At 38.3% G+C, this 25,325-nt stretch overlaps 1 protein-coding gene across 1 annotated transcript in view; it reads right to left on the bottom strand.

The window, feature by feature from the left end:
• Positions 1-25,325, bottom strand: part of BMPR2 (bone morphogenetic protein receptor type 2) — a 109,015-nt gene that overhangs the window by 7,250 nt on the left and 76,440 nt on the right. Inside the window, exons 4-11 of the mRNA XM_050899570.1 lie at positions 17,012-17,122; positions 16,407-16,498; positions 14,152-14,382; positions 10,242-10,356; positions 8,450-8,610; positions 6,522-6,669; positions 5,421-5,557; positions 394-566 (exon numbers count right to left, since the gene is read on the bottom strand). Coding sequence (XP_050755527.1) covers positions 394-566; positions 5,421-5,557; positions 6,522-6,669; positions 8,450-8,610; positions 10,242-10,356; positions 14,152-14,382; positions 16,407-16,498; positions 17,012-17,122 — 1,168 coding nt within the window. The remainder of the gene's footprint in view (positions 1-393; positions 567-5,420; positions 5,558-6,521; positions 6,670-8,449; positions 8,611-10,241; positions 10,357-14,151; positions 14,383-16,406; positions 16,499-17,011; positions 17,123-25,325) is intronic.

Here is a 25,325-nt window from a genome sequence, read left to right as displayed (position 1 = left end):
GCAAATTCACAGTTTTTAGCAGAACACTTTAAACAGAAGTTTTATGCATCATTTGGCAAGAGACCTTAAAGACAATTCATAGTCACTTCATATCTTTGCAAGCCTGTTTAGACAGTTTGCCAAAGTTCAGTTTAAAAGGCCCCTCTGTGAGAAGTACAGTTGTTTACATAAAAGGTACCTGAATTCTGGGGGGACACAGGAGACCTTAGGAACACAAGCAATCAAGATCATGTCATACAATACCCATATGCAGACTAGCTCATGTAACACACGCCCACTTCATAGGTGCAGAAACGTTAAGCTAGCAGTGTGCTCTAGCTTCCTTCCTGGAGTGAGCTGAGCATTGAATTAGGCATTTGCTGCTGACTAAAACCAAATGTTTTCTCTTCTTACCGCTCATTTTGCATGGCAGTTGACATAGGGTTGACCGTTGGACTAACTGATTTATTTCTCTCCCAAATCATCATGAGTTCTGCCATCCTCTCCTCAGCACACTGCGCTGTTAGTCGAGCTTCAGCGTCTTGATCCCAACAGTCTTCAATTGTTTCTTTAAGTGACCTCACAGCCTGTCAGGAGACAAACAAAACCCCTTTATCTTAAATTATTTTCCCTTTATATTGTGCTTCTAATTTACTGTTTTATGACAGCATTCTGTATGCATGAAAACAGTCACAAGCTGGTGAGAAACGGAAGACACACAATTTCATTCAAAGCTAGTTTACCCTAATAACAGCAATATGAAGGACTAATATTATCATACCTCACACACACACCAACTGGGAAGACAATTACTTAGGAAAAGCTACATTCACCAATGTCCATACAACCTTCAGCCAGCCCTCTCTGATGTATGCATGCTCATCCCACTCTCCCTGCCTTAGGAAAGCTGAGTACTAAGGATTGATGATACTCTGGAAATGCTTCATTGTTATCCTCACAATTCAGCTAACGGTCCCTGCCTTGCTTCCCTGCACTCTATGCAAATAACACAGCCCTGCTCATTTCATCATGCTTTTCTTCCTCTGTTCACTACTGTAACACCCAAATGCCTCATAAGTATCAGTGAATTTGTCTGTGCTATGGGAGGAGATGATTGCTGCCCTTGTTTTACAGATGGAGAAACAGAAACAGACACACATTCCTGGGATCACACTGTGAGGTGAATGGTGCAGTCAGGATTAAGGCTCAAGACCTCCCAAACGTGCTGCCGTATGGTCAGAGACCTGGAGAGGAGACAACTGAAATTATGAGCACTGAACACTTCTGCTTCCACTGCATCCGGAGTACAAAAAACAAGCAGACATTTATTGGCCTCTGCTGCCAATCTATGGCCCATGGATAGGATATGGTTTGCCAGAACATCTCACATCTACAGCTCAGCTTCTACGTCTCCAGCACCAATGACTGTGCATAGTCCCAGCTGGGCACTAAGGCATTCAGTGGGTCCTGCTGACTGCCTCTGTGCCAGAACTGCCTTGTTCACTTCTGGCAGTGAAAGCCAAGACTAGCTCTGCATGCTAGCCAAGAGCTCCTCACCCACAGAGTGGGCTCCTGGCATCGCTTGCATCTGGCAAGTCACTGCTGCTCAGTGATGCAGCTATGGCTGCACAGGTGGGGATGAGCTCCCACACAAGCAAACCTTTTATCTCCCTTCCCACAGTAGACTGAAGAGGGGCTAAACAACTACCCCCCTCTTAGCTGAGTCTAAAAGCACCCTCAGGGACAATGACAGGATAGCGTACTGGATCTGTTTTCTCTCCCAGAATAAAAAGCCTTCATTTGGCTTTTAGGACTTGATTTAGTCACAATTTAGACGTATCTAAGTCAGTGGACACCCTAATCTCCTGTCTTGCTCCTTTGTAAGACTCTCCCCTACAGGTTTCACCAGCAGTAAATTTAACCAGTGTTTAATTTAATATTGTCTCTCTTCTAGCAGATCCTTTCCTTTTGATGTTTTAAGGATCATGAAAGGAGCACAGTGATGACTGTATAGATAGTTAATGAAACTGAAGTTCTAGAGCTTCACATTTACCACAGTAATGTGTCTTCTATTAATTTCAGGTTCAAAGAGATCTATACTAAAATGCACTATTTAGAAGTTCTAGAACTCATAAAAAAAGATAGATGGGACAGGAAATCTGCATTATTCTATTGATATCCTTCAGTCCTAACCTTTGCAGTCAAGCCTGGGCCCTGCTTTGGCAAATGAGACAAGAATGCTGCTAACATCTCAACTCAGTTTATATCCCGTGAATTATTTTATGCACATCATCTGCTCAGACTGTTGTTTTATACTGTGAAAAACAATACTGCTAATCAAGGTCTCTATCATAATGCACATGTTCAAAAAGCAGACTGAGGCTGCATAGGTAATCATAAATTTAGGATTCCCCATCTTTTGAGTGCCCTAATTATGTGACCTAAAAAATAAAACATTGCTTTTTATTTGTATTTCTCAAATGAAAAGGGCATGATGAATTTGCATGAAGTGTTATAACCCAACATGTCAGCGTAGCTTTAAATAATGGACAAAAGTCTTTTATCCCATGCATTAGATACAGGAGGTTAGGACCTGGGTCCAAGGTGAGGTTATCTGGAGCTTCGTTTTCTACAGTATCTGCCCTAGAGTGCTCATTCAGATGTTATCCTAGACTGACATAGCTGTTTGGAGTAGGTTGTTTGATACCCATGAGAGAACTCCAGATTGTTTATTTATTCTTCTTTTCTCTTAAAGCAATGGTGTAGATCCATCCTTAGAGATGGACTTATCATCATCATTATTATTGTTTTCAATTTTTGCAAAAAAATTAGTGACAACACAAAGAATGTGTTAGGCAGTTTAAATATGGGGAACATTACTAGCTCAGTGTCTAATAATGCTGGAGTCTATCAGCTTGTTAGAACATAATTAACATTTAAAATGGTAGTCTGCAAAACAAAACAAACCTTCTTGAACTGTTTTAGTTATAACTGTCTTCAAAAACAGCTGTCAAGCTTGGTTCTTCCAGCACTGCATTTGCCAACATGGCTATAGTTAAAACAGTTGCTGCTTGATTTCCTATATAGTTTGAGCGTGGATTTTTTTTTTCCCCTCTTGTTTCCCTCCCCCCGACCGGCTGGCCAAAACTGTGTTACAAAAGAGCCTCTCTATGAAACTCTCAACTCAGTTACAACATGTTTTACAACAGTGTTAATACTGGAGGCTATGCTCCTCTCTGAAAATGGTTTCATATATATTTACAAGTACCAGCACAGATGAGGCCTTAGGCTCCCCATTATCTGCACAGTAGGTACATACTTATCAACTAGCAAAGCCTCTGAAGACTGAGGGCATAATTTCAGTACGGGAATAAATAAAAGTATCTTTTTAAATAAGAGTCAAATATGTCATTTTCATACTCGCAATCAAGTTATTTTAGCTTAAACAAGTTACTATGTATCAGGTGGAACCCAGTAACTGTTTGCATTTCGCTTTGCTTGTAATAAAGGACTAACAACCCCCCCTAAGCTAAGGGGATTCGCATTACCTCACCTTTGCTGCAGATGAAAGCAAGTACACAGACTCCTACCAGAGTTCAGCTGACTTGCCGTAACTCGTTGGCCTGCAGCAGCAAGCAAGGCTCTAAGCCATAGCTATACTAATTCAAAACAACATTACTATGTTTATAGTCTTGAAAATAAAAATTGCAGATCAAATGAAGCCATATAAAATTTCTAATGTAGTTATAATGAAATGATTGCTAGAAGCTGTAGCCTCTGACCTGCTTAGTGGATGAGGGAAAGGCTGTGCATGTTGTCTACCTAGACTTCAGTAAAGCTTTTGACACTGTTTCCCACTGCATTCTTCTGGAGAAAATGGCTGCTCATGGCTTGGACGGGTGTACTGTTTGCTGGGTAAAAAACTGGATGGATGGCCGAGCCCAAAGCGTGGTGGTGAATGGAGTTAAATCCAGTTGGCGGCCAGTCACAAGTGGTGTTCCCCAGGACTCAGTATTGGGGCCAGTTCTGTTTAATATCTTTATCAATGATCTGGACAAGGGGATCAAGTGCACCCTCAGTAAGTTTGCAGACGACACCAAGTTGGGCAGGAGTGTTGATCTGCTTGAGGGTAGGAAGGCTCTACAGAGGGATCTGGACAGGCTGGATCAATGGGTCAAGGCCAACTGTATGAGGTTCAACAGGGCTTTGTGCTGGGTCCTGCACTCGGGTCACAACAACCCCATGCAACGCTACAGGCTTGGGGAAGAGTGGCTGGAAAGCTGCCCGGTGGAAAAAGACCTGGGGGTATTGGTCGACAGCCAACTGAGTATGAGCCGGCAGCGTGCCCAGGTGGCCAAGAGGGCCAACAGCATCCTGGCTTGTATCAGAAATAGTGTGGCCAGCAGGACTAGGGAAGTGATCGTCCCCCTGTACTCAGCACTGGTGAGGCTGCACCTCGAATACTGTGTTCAGTTTTGGGCCCCTCGCTACAAGAAAGACATTGAGGTGCTGGAGTGTGTCCAAAGAAGGGCAATGAAGCTGGTGAAGGGTCTGGAGAACAAGTGTTATGAGGAGCGGCTGAGGGAACTGGGGTTGTTTAGCCTGGAGAAGAGGAGGCTCAGGGGAGACCTCATCGCTCTCTACAACTACCTGAAAGGAGGTTGTAGCGAGGTGGGTGTCAGTCTCTCCTCCCAAGTAACAAGCGATAGGACAAGAGGAAATGGCCTCAGGTTGTGCCAGGGGAGGTTTAGATTGGACATTAGGAAAAATTTCTTCACTGAAAGGGTTGTCAAGCATTGGAACAGGCTGCCCAGGGAAGTGGTTGAGTCACCATCCCTGGAGGTATTACATACAGATGTGGCAGTTAGTGACTTGGTTTAGTGGTTGCCTTGGCAGTGTTAGGTTAACAGTTGGACTCGATCTTAAGGGTCTTTTCCAACCTAAACGGTTCTATGACTCTATGAAATTCTGAGGACTATACAACTTCAGAAAAAGTTTATTAAAATGTTTATAGATTTTAGTTTTGGAAGAGTATATTTACATTTTTGCCAACTATTTTAGGGTGTTTTTAGTTTATAGGATGTCAAAAGGCAGAAAATGCCTTTATGTTTCTCATCCAGCGTACAGAGAACATATGGGTACTTCATGCATAATACTGCAGATACTGTCTAACAATTAATATAACGAGTTATCTTCTGTGTATCACACTTCAGCATCCGATAATAATCATAGCATTTTTCCTTAAAAGAACTCTAGCTTTCATGTCAATGGCTTTTTAAAAACTGAATTCAATATTTAAGAAGTCCAGACAGAAGCAGCTCCCAATCCTTAAATACTAACAAAAAGTTTTTAAAAAAGAACGTATTAAAAAATTGCTTTAAGAAGCGAGTACACCCTATAGCTGGTTAAATGATTGTTTCTTTGAAAATATTCTCTCTCACCAGGCTGTTCTCCTTCCACGCTTCTGGGAATTTTGGTCTTTGCTTCTCTCTAGACACCAAGACTTGCATATCTTCAAAAGTGGGATGGTTTCCGACTTCTGTCTGGAAAGCCATCTGGTACTCTGGCACAGATTCCCCTGTTAGCAAAAGAAAGAAAGAAAGAAAAAAAATCACAGATTAAAAGGCAGAGCAAGGGCTTTCAGGTGATGAAAGGTAGTATCAAAGTTGCTGTCTGTCGAGATGTTCTCCACTTCCCCCAAAGTCTAACTTCACCAAAAAAGCTGAATTAACTGCAAATGAATTAAGTGTTGTTCAGCAGCCTCTCAAAGGATAGCATCTTCAAACTTTGCTGCTTGAGTGGCACATTCAGAATGTCTTAGAGCCTGAGGATGACACCTAATTTCTGTGAAACGTTGCTGACTGAATATATTAATGTACTTCATTTGGGAGGAAGCCCAGCGAGATTACAAGTCTCTGCACATAAAGTGCAGCTGTTTGACTACAGAGAGAATGCTGCATGTCAGATTAACTCTGTAGGCTATACCTTGGGAAGAAGACGGTGGTAGTGACACAATCTCATGTGTTAAACTTTAAAAGTCTACTTCCTCTTGTTTTATGTTACAGGTATGGAGGATTTCGCTGAATTTTCAATGTCGCTAGCATAAATAAAAGTACGACTGACTAAATGCTACATTAAATCACAGCACTTTCTCATCCATTTTTTCATGAGAAAAGTCTGAAAGACACTTCATGCACTTTTATCAGTTCTAAGAACTGAAAGTACTGCCTTTGCCATCAGCCCAGCTCTCAATGTTTGTAAACTCTGGACAATAATAATAATAATGCTCAAATTGCACTTACCATGAGGCCTGCAAACTGCTTAAACAGGTAATTTAAAGTCTTTCAGCACGAACCATGCTTCACAATCAAATACACTGTATTGACAACAATCATCTTGAACGCTAGATGGCACTGACTTAATGGCAAAAACAATTGAGAAAATTATTTCCCTTCTTCACTTTAAAAAGCTATGGTAACAAGGTAGCTTTGGTTGCTGTTACCGTTTTCTACTATTATGTTTTTTCCAGTTCTTTTAGTTACCTGGGAAGAGGTCTGTACATCTCATAAATATCTCCCAGTAGATAAGGCCTAGCGCATACATATCTACTTGTTTCAAAGCAGATTCACAGTCCCTCAAGTTCACTGCTCCTTCAAGCACTTCTGGGGCCATATAGCGGATCGTACCAACCTGGGAAAACATAAAATCAAAGCTTCAAATCAGGAAGCAATTTCCAAATTCAATTTATTATGGAGATTTATTTTTTTTAATACCCTACTTTGTTTGATATTTTCTACAGTTAAGGAAAATGCAGTTCTTTTCTAATCAATCTCCTCAGCTTCTAGACTCTTATCAGGAGCGTAGTCATAATAAAACCCCTCCCGTACTCTGTTGCTTTTTTGTATGTACCAAAAGAAAATAATTTTGTCCTTTACTCAATGTTCTCATATGCAATACGATTTAGCAGAAATGTTTCTTTTTCCTGAAATTACTCTGTTAAACACCAAGGTATGTATCATAATGGAAGAGCATGCTGCTGAACAAGGAACTTGTTCTCTTTGTTCCTGGACTGTCAGCAAGGCTCTCCCCTACATCTTCCATGGTCAAAGGTTATTAACAGCCTTGGAAGATATCTATTCTTTTCCACTAGGAAATATGTTAGATTAGAGCAATCACTCATCAGTACTTGTAGGACAGTATTTTGTCACAGTACTATTCCATATCCCTGCATTTTAAACAGTGGTTTCCCTGTTTCTTTGTTCAGTAAGGGCAGATCTAAAAAGAGGACCTGTGCACTAAGTATTATTAATGTAGCACTTGCTTTCTAAGGGAAGGTGATTAACACTGCAAAACACATTCTTTGAATGAAATGTAAAGGTTTTCTGCAAAAGCACAAAGATGACAAATATACTGAACCATTAGGGACTGTCACTCTTTGTTTAAAATAGTCTCACTGTATTTCAGTAGCCTATATTCAGGTGTCAGCGTATTTATGCTTATACAAAAAGAAAAAACAACAGAAAACCACTCTCTGAATCACAGCATCATAAAAAAGAAATCTTAAAAAAATCAGTTTCTTCTTTCTGCCCAGAATCCATTCTAACCCACTCCTAGCAGATGTTTTCCCAATCTGTTCCTTAAATTCATAAAATGATGCAAATTCTATATAGCCTTCCTCAGCAGTCCATTCCAGACCTTGGCTGCCTTCTACAGATTAGAAAGGTTTCTTCATAACTTACCTAAATTCTCCCTCTTACAATGTAATCCCATTACCTCTTGTCCTATCCACACTGAATGCAAACAGTTTATTCCTTTCTCTTTGTAGCAGCTGTTTACATATTTGAAGGCCTGTCTCTGTCTTTACTTCCCTAAACAACCTTCATTCTTTCATCTTTTCCCATAAGGTTCTCTTTCAAGCATCCCCTGTTATTTTGTCCCTGTTCTTTCTCAGTTGGTCCATGTCTTTCTACATGCTACTTTCTACTCTCCCAGATGTATCCATTTAAAGTCCAGAAAATTGCAGATGACACACAGAGAAATGGGTGTAGGATGTAGAATGTGGTATGTCACCATTTCAGAAAAATTAACACCAAAACCACCAAAGAATGTTTGGTCTTCAGTTAATACTTGCAGTACAAGACTGAAGGGACCTGTACCACATCATTGCAAACAACATGGCAACCAAACCCACCTTGCATCTTCTCATATCTCCCACAGAGAACTTCAGTCTCCAGGGCTGCCAATCTATCACCTTTCAAAATGCTAGATTGGTTTTCAAGTGTTCTGAGAATAAAACCAGTTTCTCCCTATCAAGGTTTCAGCTACTTCTCACCCATATTCCTGCAATTCGCCCTTACAGGAATTGTACCGCCTTAACATTCACCTTGTAACAGAAACAACTATTTCTCAGTGTTACTTCCATACTAGTTTGTCTTCCTTTACACACTGGTTTATCTTCATTTGTACTTACCTCACTAATGGCTGCATTATCTTCCTCACCTGGGCGTACCAGTCTGTTTCCAGTTAACTTCATGGAGAGTCCAAAATCGCTAATTACACATGTTCCATCATTCTTTACCAGTACATTGCGGCTGTTCAAGTCACGATGGGATATTGCAGGTTTGTAATGGTCTATTTGGACATAGGGAAGTGCTTGTTACTATTTGAGCAGTTCTACTGTTTGGCAAAATGAGAGAACCTCATTATGTCTGCTCAGCTATTATAAACAGAAAATCAATTTATCTTTTACAAAGCTAACATTTTTGCTTCTTTAGAATGAGATCCACAGTATACTATCTATAGAAAACTGACTGGCATTCAGAGTTTCACTGTATCTATACAATATATTAGGCTACTCCTATACACAGTTTTAGTGTTTGCCAATAAGCTTCTTTCCAAGGGATATTTCAGCATGATTTTGGCAGGGGAGACATCGTGTACTTAAGCACAGACCTGCTGCCACAGCCCTGACAGCCATTCCAAATGCTCTCTCTCATATCCACACTCCTGCGTCAAATACGGCACCAACTATTTACATTATGATTGGAATTGGCACCTATTCAGAAGATATGTAGACAATATCATTCCAGAGAGTCTGAACATGTTCATCTTGCAAGGGATCCGATCTTTTCCAAAGAATAATCTCAGTTGTTCCTAGTTTATATGCAATTTATTTTGTTAGTAAAGCAGCCAGCACTATAGAACCGGTTTTACTGTGGAATTTATTCTACTCCATGAGTTCCTTCCTAGCATTCATAGATCAGCCTATAGCTGTCTCTTCTTTATGATAGAAGGTTTACACATTTTCTGGCTGCTAATGGACACACCTGTCTGCACATTTTGAAATGATGAAGTTAAGATGATAGCTGCACTTTCAATGGCACATAGGAATACTGATGTAGGTATTTTCAGCCTTGCACTTTTAACAGCATCTTCAGTTGTCGTTCTTTGCTAGAGTTGATGCTTAACATTTGAGATATAGAGTTTGGAATTTTAATCCAAACATTAGCACCTTAACATAGAATTAATGATACCATCCTTTCATTTACTGCCAAAAAGCTAATGCTTCAGTGCCAGGCCATATTCTACAGCCTAATACATCACAGATCTCAGAATATCTGCTTTATAATCATGATACTTCAGCTGCTGAAATGCTGGCTGAAGCACGCAAGCAGAGATACAAAGATATAAATCAATATGGTGTCACATCCGGTGCTCTAATAAAACACTAAAAGTCCGGCAGTATCGTTTGTACACAGCGAAGACGAGGTCCACACCCTTAGACAAAAATCAAGAGATACGACAAACAAAACTACAGTGGAGTTAGAAGATTTAATTATTTCTCTTTGTGTATACAGTTCACACACAAACTAAAAAATGCTTTGGTGATTTGCATCTGAACTGCAAAAACAAACAGAACACCCCATCTGTTTGCTCTCTGCTAGACAGACATCCAGTGCTTCAGGTCTTCAGTAATCTGTTGCCATGATACAGCAGCACTGCACAACTCTGCCTCCTCCTCTTGCCTTTCTCTGGGGCTCTGCTGGCTCTTACTCCATGTTTTGATACAAGTGTCACAGACACAGCCCACGACACGGGATTGTTCAGAAGGCAAGAACATATCAGAAGTTCTGAGTAATCTCTACTTGCATTCATCATTTCCTACTCACCATACTGTCACAGAGAAAAAAGAAAGGCGGGAATCTACCACCTGATAGAAATAAGAGTATCTTGAACATCTTGGCATCCTTTCCTGGCCTTACCTCCTCGAGGTAGCTCCGTGTGCAGGTACGCCAAGCCCCTAGTTATAGAGTGTGCCAAACGACAAGAGCTCACCCAGTCACTTGTGTGGAGACTCAAATATTTGCATAAAGAACCCTAAAAAAAAACACCAAAACAACAAAAAAACCACCTGAATTAAAATCATTGTCCAGTTGAATAACTCAAAATCTTCAGGAAAGTCAGTTTTATCCATTGCTCCTGAAAGGTTTAATCCTGCAACTGCTTCTGTGTTTACCCAGGTGTTCTAAAACACAAGATTGGACCAAAGTTTCATTAATTTCTAGTGCTGCCATTTGGTTTATCTAAAGTGGAACAGAAAATTTATTACAGGGATTGCCCTTAGGAATAATGATATTAATTATAAAACAAAAGCAAGGCATGCACTTGATTTATTCTTCTGAAAAAGTCTTGTTGAACAACAGAAGAAGAAAGGTAACTGCAGACACAACAGCCTGGGTTACTAAATAGTGGTCTTTAAACCATTAGCGCTTACAGAAGGATACTCAACATCTCTTGCTGACATCTCCCCTGCTATAATCTATTTATGTATCAAAACAAAAAAACCCCAAAGGTAATTCAGAATAGGAGCTAGTCCACACACACCGGAGAAACAGGAAAACAGAATGTCATGTTCCCCTTTCCTTGAAAGAGAAGTTAAATGTGAAAAATGGGGAATTTTTTAGTAATTTGTGGTGGAATCTCCAAGAAAACCAGAACGAAGGGTGTCAATTGAGACTGCTATCTGAAACAAGAGCCAGGTCCTGCAAACTATGACACCCTTGAGCAGTTTTTATGCACACAGTCCCCAATGACAATACACTCAGTTTAAACAAACTAAATCCCCACGCATGAAGAACAAGTCGTCTAGTTCTCTCTGCGTACATATTACAATATATTTATGACTACAAACTACCCTCTTTTGCCTGATTAAATCTGTAATCTTAAAGATGCACCAATGTGTAACATCTTATCATAGCTGCAACTAAAAACACTTTATTGCAAAATTAGGTATGTAACATTTGGTTCAAAAAAATCTGGTATGTGCCATCTGAGTCCATTTGGAGTCGACATTCAGGTATGTAACGCATGCACAGTTCAGATGGAGGCACATAGATACCAGAATTTAAAGTGACCGAAGCAGTAGACATTTTTTTAATCCAACGCTAAAACTAAACCCAAGTTCTTGACACTCCTTAATAGAATTACAAAAGTCTTACAGCTTTTCAGACTTAGCCTGCGCAGAACAAGGAACTCATAAATTGATAACCTCCTCGGTGAAAACACAGAACAAATGTCACTCATACAGGTTTACACGAGCATTTTTTTTCATTTTTTAAAATGCTGTTGTATGAACTTCAAATAGATTTTGGTAATAAAAAAACCCAGCTGAGAATCCACCGAGAAATGACTTAAAGAATTTTACAATTTTTCTTATTGTTTAAAGCTCTTAAGAAATACAAACACTCTTATTAGCCTCCAACTGCCAGCAACTTGGGTGCAGTAATGGATTTTCTTGGCTTAGTGGGTTGAGATTCCAGCCCATTCTAACAGAGGCCACAGGACTGTTGTTACGGTGTGACTGGGAAACACTCACTGTATAAAGATCTCAAACCAACTTCAAGATCTTTCTGCTGCAGAGCTTGCTAGCCACCAGATATTTTTTAAGCTAGCTGAGGGCTGTGATTTTATGCTTTTAGTGAAGTTCAATGTAAATGACAACCAGGAAAAGTTTAGACATACGTATTTGTAATTAAGATTATTCTTGTCAGAGTTATGAGTTACATGTCAAATTGGGGACATTTGTTCTGATTATAACTTTTGATAAAATTGATGTTTTTGTTTTAACAATCATAAGATTCTATATATGTTTTACAACATTTTTTCTATTGTTCTAAAAAGACATGAATGTCTGACTACTGGGGGGACAATTCTGTGGCTATTACTTATTTCCTACTATGCCATCCCTTGCGACCTACTCACTGCTTATTCACCTGTCACACCTCAGAGTACCATCAGAACAGGACGTTGATTGATAAATACACGTATCTTTTCTTTTATTACTTGCTCACCTAATTTCTTTGGTCTGAAGGCATGTCTGGATAATAACACAATTTGGGTCAAACCTATCTGTCTTGCTTTCACCGAGGCAACACCAAGAACAATTTTCTGTGTGAAAATGTTCTGGTTTGCGTGTTCCTATTTTCAAGAAGGAAAGTATTTCGAGGGAGAACGATGTTTTGGATGGGGAGTATTTCATCTGCACATCTTGTATGGGTTACTCCTTATTGAAATAAGATTTATGGCTCCAGTTTGAACGGTGCAATTCCCTTTTAGTAGGGCTGCCACAGCAGGCTTCCTTCTCTGCTGTTAGCTCCACATACAGCAGAACATCTGCTCACTGAATTAAGGATCACACTGTGCATTAATTACACCTGCTGTGCACTTTTTCCAATGACTTCCAAACCACCAGTGGATTGATTTTAGACTGATCTTGCTGTTCTTAATACCATATTGAGAAAGAATCTGATAATATGATGTCATAAGCCTCATCTGTGGATTTAATCAGATCGTTAACAGATCCTGTTTATATAAGCAACAAGACCCAATTTTCAATCAAATTACATTTCAGCTGAAAATCCTTTCATTCAAGAAAACAGCAAAACCAGATCACCTGTTAAGACAGTTATGCTATGCTCTCCCAGGAGCAGAATACTTGCTTGATTTCACTTAACTCAATTAGTTGAAAATAAGCCTACTCTGCCAGAGCTGACGTGCTTTGCCACTGTCCATCTGGTATGGGCATGACTGAGCTGCTTCTGTGGTCATTTCTAGTCTGCAATCTCTTCTTAGATGCCCATGTCTTATAAGCTGACATGATCAAGTGCGTTCTCACTTAAAAGTTTCAGTTAAGATACTCTTTATATATTTGTGAAGTGCTATGTTGCCTTAAATTTGCATACATATTTAGATATTTATATACACGTATGCATTTAACTTTCAACACAAGCATACACGTAGAGCCTAAAACACCCTAAGACAGGCCATCATTACTGCTATTCATTATGGTTTTGTTTCTTTTTGCTACTTGAATAAGCAACTTTTTTCCTACTGTCCCCATAACAAATCAGGCTTCAGCCATCACCTTTACACACTGGAGGAAATACAATATGAGTTCGCTTACTTGAGACTAAAACGCTCATTAAAAAAATTATTTAACTGAACAATTAAAGTTCTTTCCCATACACAAGCAAAAAAACCCCAAGATAAATTGTGAAACATAATTTTTTGCATTTTCATATAGATAACCCCTATATGCATTACATTTTATGATTTTTCGTGAAAGCAATTCACACTTATGCTGTGTATTTTTAAAACATTTATGTTTCTATGCGTGTGTACACACACACATACACACAGCGTTAGAACTCAAATCAATGAATCTGAGGGACGTAAGCATTCAGTTAGCTAAGGAGATTTGAAGATATGGTTCTGGAAAGTAAGAGTGAGGTCATAACTACCATAACAGAGATATAATGTCTTAATACTAAGAAGCTTTAAATTTATTAAATTATTTTTAAGTAAAAACAACTCTTCAAATTCTGTCTTTGAATATTGCACAGTTGAGTAAAAAAACCTGCACCATAACCAAGAGCAAGTACTACAGCTGAGAACTTGTAAGACTACATTTGCTAGCACTAACTGGGAAATCTTAAAGGGTATTACAGTAAACCATGCTAAGGTTCATTAAAATTGTAATTTATATGGATTAGTTTTACATTACTGTGCAAAAAGAAGCAATGAAAAATCCTGGCAAATACTATAGTACATCGTTTTTATGTGGCTATTCTTAGGAATCTAAACCAATGCAATTGATTTCTTTGAAGCACTTACATTGGGGTAATATTCCATCACCAATAAATATTCCATACGGCCGTCTGCAGTGAATCGCTCATCCCCCACAATGAAGCGGGCGATGTTGTCATGTTCCATCAGCGGAATCCTGTAAATGTTCCTCTCATTGACAAAGTTCTGACGATTAGCAAAAGAAAATACTTTCACAGCAACTGGACGTTCATCTAGGGAGCCTTTATACACTGCTCCATAGCGTCCCCGGCCAATCAACTGCAAAAAAATGTAAATAGTTCACTAAATAATAAATGAAGACAAAATCCAAGTTTTTACTCTACAAAGACTGTATGCCAGCTTTTATACTGACTTACACTATAAAAAATAGTGAATATTTTGTATTGAAAACTAGAATTAGAATGCTGTCATAAAAGCCATTTTGGAGCTGGAAACCTCAGCATAGGCCAACTTAGACCTTACTAAATTGATCTATAGTCTGAATACCCAGTAAATAAATCATAAATAATCTATTCAGCAGTTTTACATACAGAATCAATAAAATGCATGTGTTTTGTGCTGCTAATTCTCTTATTAAACTTTTGCCTCCTAAACATTTATAACTTTTATGTGATCAATTTTAATTAACTCCAGAGATCACAGACATTAAGCTAAACATTTTAGGTTTAGGATAGCTTTATAAGCTGTACCTTTTAGGTTAGCAATAACAATATATGCATTTGTAGTGCAAAATAGTTACCAAAAGAGGTAAACAGGTTTTAACAGAAAGGAGTAATTAATTCCTTACTACCTGTGAATCTTTATTCTAGCCCCCACTATGTTAGACAGTCTTCAAAGAATGGCCTTTCCCATCTCCATGGCAACTGAAGAAAGATGTGATCTCTGCTCTAAACCACCTTCAGGAAGAGTCCTGGTTTCTAAAGCTCAAAAAAATTCTAACTACAAAAGAATTTAAGCATCTATCTAATTTACATAATTTTCAGGAAGACCTAGACATGAAACTGTAAGGATTTCATGGACCAGTATCTTTTTACTTTTTAAATACTTAGAAATGGAGGAGGAACAGAAAGCAGAAGGGATTACAAAAGTAATGCTTCTAAAGATGATAAAATTGTCTAACAGGAAAGTTTTCAACAATAAAGTATCCTTTAACAGACAGACTTTCCGATTCTCAGTCCTTTCATGTCAGTGGATTGCAAAGCAGCAGCGAGTCACTTCAACGTACAAACCTGGAATGTATTCTACCCACAGAGATGTGAAAAGGCAAGCACAGGTTAAGACAATTTGTTTTGCAACACCCTGTGATGGGGGGTGAGGAGTCAGCTCCTTAGGATTTAAGAAAAAGGACAGGAGACCCCATAGCAGATCTCTCCACCAACAAAGTTGCTGCTTTTTCCAGGACTGCATATACATATGAGTAATTTCATCTGGGGCTTTGCACACTTCTACGATACACATCCTTATACTCTTGTAAACTCAGCCTCAAGTACTTTTTTGTTGGCAGAAGGCACCCAAGCTTCTTTGCTGATTAGTCTGCTGCCACCATTAGCCCAGACCACACTGCACGTCTGCAGTCTGCATCTCTAGGTGTGATTTCTAATGGGCAAAAAGAAGAAAAGTACCACTCTCTGAATCTCTCTCGGTCATTCTACTGATTTATTTCTGGCTAAAAGCTTTTAAAAATTCCCTAAGTTCTATCAAGCATACCAATTGAAAGGATAACATTTTACAGTTTTCTGATGATACATCTAATACCAAGCTGAGTAGAAAGTTCTGGTTGGCCTCTAGTTGCCATGGAGATAGAGAGTACCCCACTGTGAATAATGACTATACATAAATGCACCACTACTGAAATATACTGCCCTATCTGCAGTAAATTCTATATTCCCATAGTGTTACTAAAGCATTTCAAATGACTATGGTAGGATACTGTACTTAAAGCGATCAGTGTCAAGCAAAAAGATGGATCTTCTGATGCAATGCTGAAATACGGCACATTCCAATTTCCCCCATTACCTCCCAGTGTTCAGTATTTTCTTCTCAAGGTAGAACATGTTCTAGCTAATACCAACAATATTACTAACAAAACCAGGCAAAATGTAACTGAGGTAACCTTTTTTTTTTCTTTTTTTCTTTTCATTTCTTCTTTAAACTGTGATTTAGAAGAAAACATTATGGGAGCACTGATACATTTATTTCTGTAACTATACCTGGGAGGTGACATGACTACAAGCGTTACATTGAATAAAAATGAAGATTAAGAAACCGAGTTGAACATTTACCTCCAACAACTTCAGATTATCCAGATCCAATGAAGGCTCTGATGCTGCTGCCTCCATCATGTTCATACTGTGCAAACCTTGTTTACGGTCTCCTGTGGAAGAGGGTGGGGAGGGAATCAGACAGTTTCCTTTTTTTGCCATGCTACAAGTGAAAACAATACAACTTACCTGGGACTTGGCAGAAATAAGTATTGTAGGCAAGGACATACATTTAAAAAGGAGTCCTGTAAAATCTTCTCAGAGTCAGTAAAATCAGCAGTGAAGGTGCTGATAGCTACAAACTTAAGGCTATCTGCTACACAACTATTTTGATAATTGAATGTCACTGGCAATAACTATAAAGCATGTTCACAACCTCACTTAAGCCGTGTTGAGCAAAGGATTTGTTGAAGAAAAATGGGTCCCAAAATGCCAGCTTGGAGAAATCATAAATCTCTCTGGACTGTTATGAAAGGGATATCACCATAAAGTGTCAGAGAGGAGAAAGAGAAGCATTATGTACAAACATATAATAGGGACTGGGGAGAACAGAAGACACAAGTATAACTTAGAGAAATAGTCAAAAGAACAATTAAAGAAAGAAAAATAGTATCGTCAAACCCTACCTGCAAGCATCCTGTATCCAAAGAACAGAGCAGCAATCAAAACAGCCAGTACAGACACAGATGCAAGAGCAATAACTATAGTCTCATCTCGATGAAAAGAATGAGAAGAATCTGAAAGAAAACAAGATGAAGACACTTTAATTGTAAATTTGAAAGAATCAGCACTATAAAACAGGTAATTGTTATGACAACAATGAGGGAAAAAAATTGTACTCCGGATTGTAAGACATTGCACTAAACTCTTTTTCCTCTTAAAATCTAGGAATGACAAAAGAGCTGATCAGCTCAAACACAGCTAAGCACACGTTCATCGGCAGCTTTTCCCAGTCTTCCCTTGCCACCGTAGAGAGAGACACCAACAGCGGAAAGTGAATCTTCTTTCTAGCTGGCAAAGTTCAGCCCAGCCATACAAGGCCAAGTTGATGCAGTCCTGCTCTGCTATCTGTGCCTTAATCCAGTTTCCTGGTATGAATCAGGTTTGTAACCTTTACGAGTTTTTTTTTCATTATTTTTCCCAGAATGAAAATCTCAAAAAAGTTTGCTAATAATGCTGCAAATGTGATGAATACTGAATGTTTTGTATTCAAATATCTACAACATACATTAGATACAAGTCCATTTGTGCAAATATTTCAAAATACTTCGAGGTTTTGATTTGTTTCGTGTCAGCGCTCAGATAATTTTTAGCATAATTCTCACTCCTTAATTCACAAAAAGACAGAGATATCTCCACAGACTGCAGCAGAGTATCAGGAAACCTGAAACAACAATAAAACACTAAACAAAAATACATAACTTGTTTTATTGAGCTTTTTTTAAAATAACATTTCATTTTTGTCAAAATGTAAGTACCTTGCTTTTTTTTTTTCCCCAGAGGGGGAAAAAGTTTTCATGAAAAAATTTGTTAGTGTCTTGAATGGTTAGCTTAATGCTTCTCCATGTCAGACCCCAGTCTTCCTTCTTGCAGGCACACAAAAATTCAGCCACTTTAATATAAAAATTTATTACTGCAGATATTCCTCTGATGTCAGAATCACTGGAATGTGGCACTACAAGACCTCATTTACTTTGGCTTCAAAACCAAGTTTGGGAACTATGTTTAAACTTGTCTTATATATTGCTAAAAGTACTCCTTAAAAGACTGTAATGAGACCTAACTATGCTAAAACCACAAAATATAAAATGCACACAAGGCTTAAACATTGGGTAAATTTTTAGGTGAGACTGAAATACAATTTATCCCAGTCTACACTAGCTGAATAAACTGACAAATTCACTTTGCTTGAACTGCATTTAAAAGAAATTAAACATGATTCACTTATTCCAGTTCCCAGTGTGGACAGACACAAGAGAACCAGATAAGAAAAGAAAGCAAATTTAAAAGACAACAGCTTCCATTTTTACATAACCATAATGGTAAGAGGAAATAATAAAAAGCTGGTAAAACAAAATACCAAAGAGAGTTTCAGCTGTGATGGAAGTATGTGAAAAATCACCCACCAAAAATAACATGCAGCTCGTATCTGATAAACCCTTTAAATAAGAGGGAGCTTGTGATAATCACAACCGGCAAATTTAATTTTTTTCCGTCAAAAGAAATACCATCACTACTGGTTTCGGTAAAACAAATTTCACTAAGAAAATAAACTATTGCCACAGAGCACTGTACTGTGGAATAAAAGTTGTGACTTCCATTGCAAGGAGATTAAAAGATACATGTTACAATTCTCATCTAAATTATGAATTCAAAACATATACATACATACATATATATTAAAAACCACAACATCATAAAGGGAACTGTTACATCATACAACACTATATGAATATTACACAAGCATAAGAAGCCGAATAGTTGCTGGCAGGGAAATCATAATTTTGACTTTCATATTTTTGTGAATGGAATTTACATTTTACTGGCTTATCTTTTAAAATATATATTAAATGTGGTGGTTTTTGCATCAGTTCAAGACAGTGCCTAGCACGCACTAAGAAAATGCAGGTTTTGAGGGGCTGAGCTTTTTGCTATAATCTCAGCTGTATTTTCTTTGACCACACAACTAGGGTGCAGCCATTTACAACCTTCCCATTGCTAAATATACAGTAATCTTTTCCACAACTGTTTGCCAAATGATATCTAATGCCTAAGTAGTTCTTCTTACGATCAATGGGTTAACAATGTGCCTCCATCATGAGGGCTCTCCTCTACCCTGGAACAGGATTTTGCTGTTCCTCCACTCCCAGCAGGGCCCAGGGCAAGGGCATCCTGAGCAACACGGGTTATTTAGCAGCACTGGCTGCATTGGCACACTTGCTTTTTCTCCCGTTAGAAGCTTGTGAATGGTGGCATTATGCAGGCTGGAGAGCTACTAGAAAATCTCCAAATAACAACGTTTTGTGCCGATCAGCAGTAGAAAAACATGCAGAGAAAAAGGATCACTGCTTTCTCGCTCCTTGATGGACCGTCCCCTCTGGGGGCTTCTTCTCTTTAGTGGGTAGCTGTGCACCCGCCAGGTAACCTCACAGAACTTCCCTGGCCATCAACAGGAAAGAATGTTTCGATTTTTTTTTTTTTTTTTTTTAAGCTGAGTTGTTTCTTAACAAATCTTAGATTGGCTTATCTTGAACCAATTTTTAATTCTTATGAACATTTTAAAATAATGTTGTCAACATTCCAACAGCCAAGTCAGTCCTACAGTGTGAGTTACTACTGTCAGGTTGTTGAGCAACATTTATAAATTTAAGAATAAATACAAATTTCTTAATAAGGGTAACTGAACATCTCAATGGAATGGTAACGTGCAGCTCAAAACAGTATGAGTGGATAAAACGCTGCATTTGACAGCCAGTAATTTCCCAGCAAGGACAATTTTACTATCTTTTACTTGTAAATCTACATAAAAAGAAAAGCACAAAACAAACACAGTGACAAAAAGCCCAGATGGCCCCAAAACCCCCACAAAAAGTATTATTTCTATCTGCCCTCTATCTGCTTTGTATGACTAATAACTTTCGATGTTGCCAGATTATCAAGCTTTCTTAAATAGAACAAAAGTCACTTATCAACCCAGTTTTAAAACCTTCCAAAGCTTAACAATACTCTTATTAACTAATTCATTTTTTCAATCCATCTCTTTCTTTGGATATATTTCATCTTTAGCCTTTTACACCAGCTGCTGACTTGCCTTTAGATGTCTAGATGAGAAACGCTAGCAAAGCCAAAACCAGAGAGGACCTCTCAAGGCATTTACAGAGGTTCACATTTCCTTTTATCTACTTTTAGTAAAATAATACATATTTTATATGTACATATACATACGCACACAAGCCATATTTCTCTTGGTATTATTTGGAGATGCATTTTAACTAACTCACCAAAAGGCACATCAGTGCGGGTCAATAAAAGTAATTACTGACCTTTAAACAAGGCACTTTTAAAATAAGAAAGTAAAATACACACGTATACAAATTTCTTTTCATGTTTTCTTCCATGAACTTACAGTCCTGTCTGAAACAACCATCACTCCTTAAGATTAGGAAATTCAATATGAAAGTTTATTTGATGTTACACTTCCTATCAGTAGCTCCAGATGCATCACAGAGCACAAACAAAATTTTCTGAGGTAAGACTTTGTTGGTCTGAAACTGTTAACCACCCCATCCCCAAATCAGTGGACTCTGCTTTTACAGTTTCTTTACAGTGACAAGACAGCTGCCCTACAGCTTCAGTATTTTTTCATCATGTCATAGTACAAACTGACTTTACACATGCATAACTACTCTTCAACAATCTCATTTAAGTTTTGGGGATCATTACCAATATTTGGGTATTTCTTTAGTGACAAATACAAACTGAACGAAAAAAAAACCTGTCCAACACTGGCTTCAAATTTCAGATCGGGAACACTAGTATCTCAATATTATTCCCAAATCAATGTATAGCATAAAAAAAGCAATAGCATATGCTGAGCAGAATTAGCTGCAGACTCTAGAAAATCCAATAATTAAGGAGTTGACTGCTGAGCCAAATTCTACCTACACTTGTACGCAGAAGATATCGGCAAAGCTTCCTCAAGTTTATGTTACTGTAACTGAAAGCAGAGGTTAGCATAGTTGCTTGTTTCACTGCTATTTATATGTGAAGTTTTTATTTCCAACTTCCACTTAGGCTCCTCGATCTAAAACAAAATCTGCCAAAACAAAAAATTAAAACCAACAGAAACTGTTGGAGAGCGCCGCTCACAGGGCTACCGACTCTTCAAGCAGGAGTGTGAGGATGCCATTTAGAAGGCACCCAGCACATACACACTTCTATCTTGAAACATTTCTGCCAGTAATTCTGATACTAGCCAACATTTTTCTGAAGTCCAACAATGCCATCACAAAGAAATATCACAGCAAATAGTGTAACAGTCTTTTTTTTTTTTTTTTTTTTTTTGTAAATAAGAAAAAGAAACAAAGCACGACTCATTAAAACAGAGACGACCTCCTTCTGGCTGGGGAGCAGCTGGTAACCAACAAGCCACCATTCCCAGAAGCGTCCTGACCTCACCATCAATAAAGAGCTTGTTTTTGGGTTCCAAAAACTCGAGTACAACAGCTCCTGTGTACGGAGAGAATTTTGTCGAAGGTACGCACAAATAACTGAGAATGTATTTCAGAGCAAACTGTGAAGGGGAATGCTTCTAGTACTTCGTTAGAAGTGAGTCATCTGGCTGAACCCAGCCCTGCACTTTGGATACTCCCTGCAGGCACTTCTACCACATTTGGGATTTCTCTCTCTCCTCTCAGGCATCACTGCCATAATAGTTTCCAAGCACTTATACAAGATCTTTGGTAAATTAATTTTTTTAAATTAAGCTTCCATATTGCCACATACGGAGGTTGTCTACTGCTGCCTTCCTAACCTTCCCCAGGAATGACACAGAATGAAGAATGCTGACAGTGCTAATGGCATCAGGAGGAATATTTTTCCCTCAAATTAAGTTTTCCACTATAAACATAAGCTTTTAATAGTAATTAATGCAAAAGTATTCCAATCTGTGCCTATGCTTGAAAAAGCATCTTCTTTTATTTCTCTGTAATTTAACTTCCAAAAATGAAAGCCTCTTTTGTATGCTTCCTGTTTCCGTACTTCAAAATTAGCATTTATCCTACTACCAAAGAACATTTTGAGAAATCAGAGAAAACTGAGACAAAACCAGGTAACAACGGCCAATGACAAAAGAGTCTGTAAACATACAGAACTCTTCCCCGGGAGCCAAAAAGAGGATGTGCAATTCCTGTATCTTGCTTTCCCATCAGCAAATACCGTGAAACCTGCAGACAGCTATCCCCTTAGTTCCGCCCACCCCAATATATCCTCCCTCTGTGGCCACTCCAGATAAAGCATCAACTAACCCACCACTACCAACGTTATTGCATCAGTTCAAGCACCAAAGCCTGTGCTGTGAAGGTAGAATATTCCAGCCTGGTTGACAAACTGTAAGGAACCCATGCAGAGTTTCCACATCTCCTACTTCACCGTTCAGCAGATTGTTGCCCCTGATACTATTACTAAAATTACAAGGCATGAAGTGAATGGAATGGGAAATGAGGAGAAGGAAGGATAGTCTCCTCCTTATAGCAGCTGAAAGCTGTCCTGAAAACTCCTCTCTACCGTTATACCACCAAAGGTGTTACACCACAACGGCCAAAGAGCTCCCTGGGACACCGTAGAGATCACTGTTATGATGAGACATCTTAAAACAGCCATGAGAAAAGGCAGTGAGTGTTAGCCATGCTGAAAAACTATGACTCCCATGGGGAAAAATTTGACTGTATAATTAAAGGCTGTATCACAACACAAACACGCACAAGGAGATGGCCTTACAACTGTGCAAGCAATGACGTTGTTTCCTTCTAATCTTTAAATGTTTGAATATGAAACCTTAGGCTTTGGAATGTTCTTTCAATGCTATATATTTATATGGGGGTGATCATATAATAAAGGACATTTGCACATAAATTTCCACCAGCTCTCTGTATTACTATTAAAGCTTTTCATTCCATTTTTAGAAATCTGCCTACTCTTCATGTAAATGACTCACAGCTGTGTATCTGTCACACAGTAGTAAATAATCCTAGAAAATACATGTGTGTATTTAAGTCTAGATAAGCATTGTATAAAAACATTTTAGAGAAACATACAATTATTCTATATAATGAAAATCAGTTTTAAAAATAATTACCTATGTTCCCACAGAATTTCTGGTATCAATATATCAGAAGCCAAGTGGTCTCAGAGCTGATAGGTACCAAAATATTAATATTTATTTAAATTACCATATCACCAAGTAAGTAGCAATGTTAGTCTCCAACAAATAAGGAAAACACCATCCTTTAACCTCCACAGCACAACAGTAACACCCGATTCTTCAAAACAACTAAAGCTGTATGGACTCTGATCAAAGTCGGTAAAATTACACAGGGACTCAAAGATCTGCCCATACAGATCACTTTAAAAAGAAGCAGAGTCTTCACGCCATCCTACAACTACTTCTTTGATGTGATAGATTCAATATGTTCATTGCCAATCTGTTGCAGAAGTTGCTTTTCCATTAAGGAATCTTAACGATACTGAGCATGAAATCAGAAGCATGAGGGAAACCTTACAGTTCAGTCACCAACGCAGTGCAAGATGGAAGGCTGAAGTGTGGGGGCAATATGGCCTTCAGCTGCAGATGACTGCAAATATGCTCTGCAGATTGGAAAAGAGACTTTTCAAGTGTAATTAATTCTACTTGCTTTTAAAGTCACATTTCTTTTCACAGTGGCCCTGCACAACTTTCATGACAGCAATAAGATCTCGGTCCTTTCAAAAAACATAGTTAGCCATCTTTTCCAAGGGCCCACAGATCTCAATCACAATCTGTTTATCTGTTCTGTCTACACGTAGCTTATATCAAACATGTCCTAGGAATCTTCCACGAAGTGTAAAATAAGCCCTCATCCCTTACTGCATTCTAGCAGCACATTCCAACCAAACCAAAACAGCTCATCAGGTCTTTTTTCCCCTCTTTTCTGGACAGTAATCAACATTTCTTTCCAACGAGCTGACCACTACCTCATTCCTGATCCACTGTCCTGCAGCAAGAGAGTTCAGTCTTCATCACACTAGAGCAAATGAGAAGAAAGCCTCCAATATAAACACTATCCCAAAATGACTCAAACTATTTTAAGTACATCTTAAATTCATCCAGTGCAGGGAAGAAAAAGTGAAAGAAAAAAAAAATAAGCAGAGAACTTGTAATGAAGAAATATGTTAGTAGCCTTTTAGTTACCATGGACATAGGTCAGACTTTCATATATGCAAAGAATCCCAATCACACAGCCTTCTACACCAATTTAACTAAATGCATTTAAACCCACATTTTTAGTTAAGCTGGAACTACAAGGTCAGAATACCTTAAAGTTATATTCTACAGACCCTTACAATGAACTCCAGCAGGAGCTATTGCCAGTTTTCCATTAAACCTACGCGTAGCTGAGAATGATGACAGGAAAAAAAATAGCATTTCCTAAACAACTTTTGCCATTCACCTAAGCTTTTATAGGTGCATGTTTTAAAACAACTATTATCCTAATTCTGATTTATGAGCCCATACATTTGAAGTGAAGCTGCATCCTTCTGCAAGCACTTGACAAATGATTAATAAAATTAAAAACCATGTCCAAATTTTGTAATAAGATAGTATAAAATGTAAATATCTGATACCTATCAACGTGACCATTTTCCATACTTAAACCAAAGTTAAGGTAAGGAACACTATTTCACATACAATTTTTGGAGGCACCTGAATGCACAATGAAGTTAGCAAGAAAACTTCTATGGAAGAGGACTGAGCACTTGCTGCTCACGCATATGAAAAGCACAATGGGAACTGTATTTTTTGTGGGAGATGGTACAACATTCTTTAACAAAATAATCCTGCCAACCAGTAACCCTAAGGCAATTTTCTTTCATAACTGAAAACGGATGTTTTCCCTGGACTTAAGAGCAAATCCCTGGTTTCTAGTCTATTGGCTTAGATGAAGCAGAAAATTTGCACTTAGTTCCAATCATTCCATTATTTGAAGAAAAGATTTAAACAGTCACCAATATGTTTCCACTTTGCACTTAGCATCATCATATTTGACTGATTTTAACTTTTTATATAAAATCTTATATACTTATTGTCATGAAGTGTCCTTTACAATGCATTTTTTCATGTTTTTCTCCACATCAGGAGAGCTAAAATTTTAATTCATTTTTCACATAATCGCATCACTGTAT

The sequence above is a fragment of the Gymnogyps californianus genome, chromosome 7 (assembly GCF_018139145.2).
Source record: "Gymnogyps californianus isolate 813 chromosome 7, ASM1813914v2, whole genome shotgun sequence".
Classification (NCBI taxonomy): Eukaryota; Metazoa; Chordata; class Aves; order Accipitriformes; family Cathartidae; genus Gymnogyps; species Gymnogyps californianus.
This window is presented reverse-complemented; position numbering and strand designations above follow the sequence as displayed.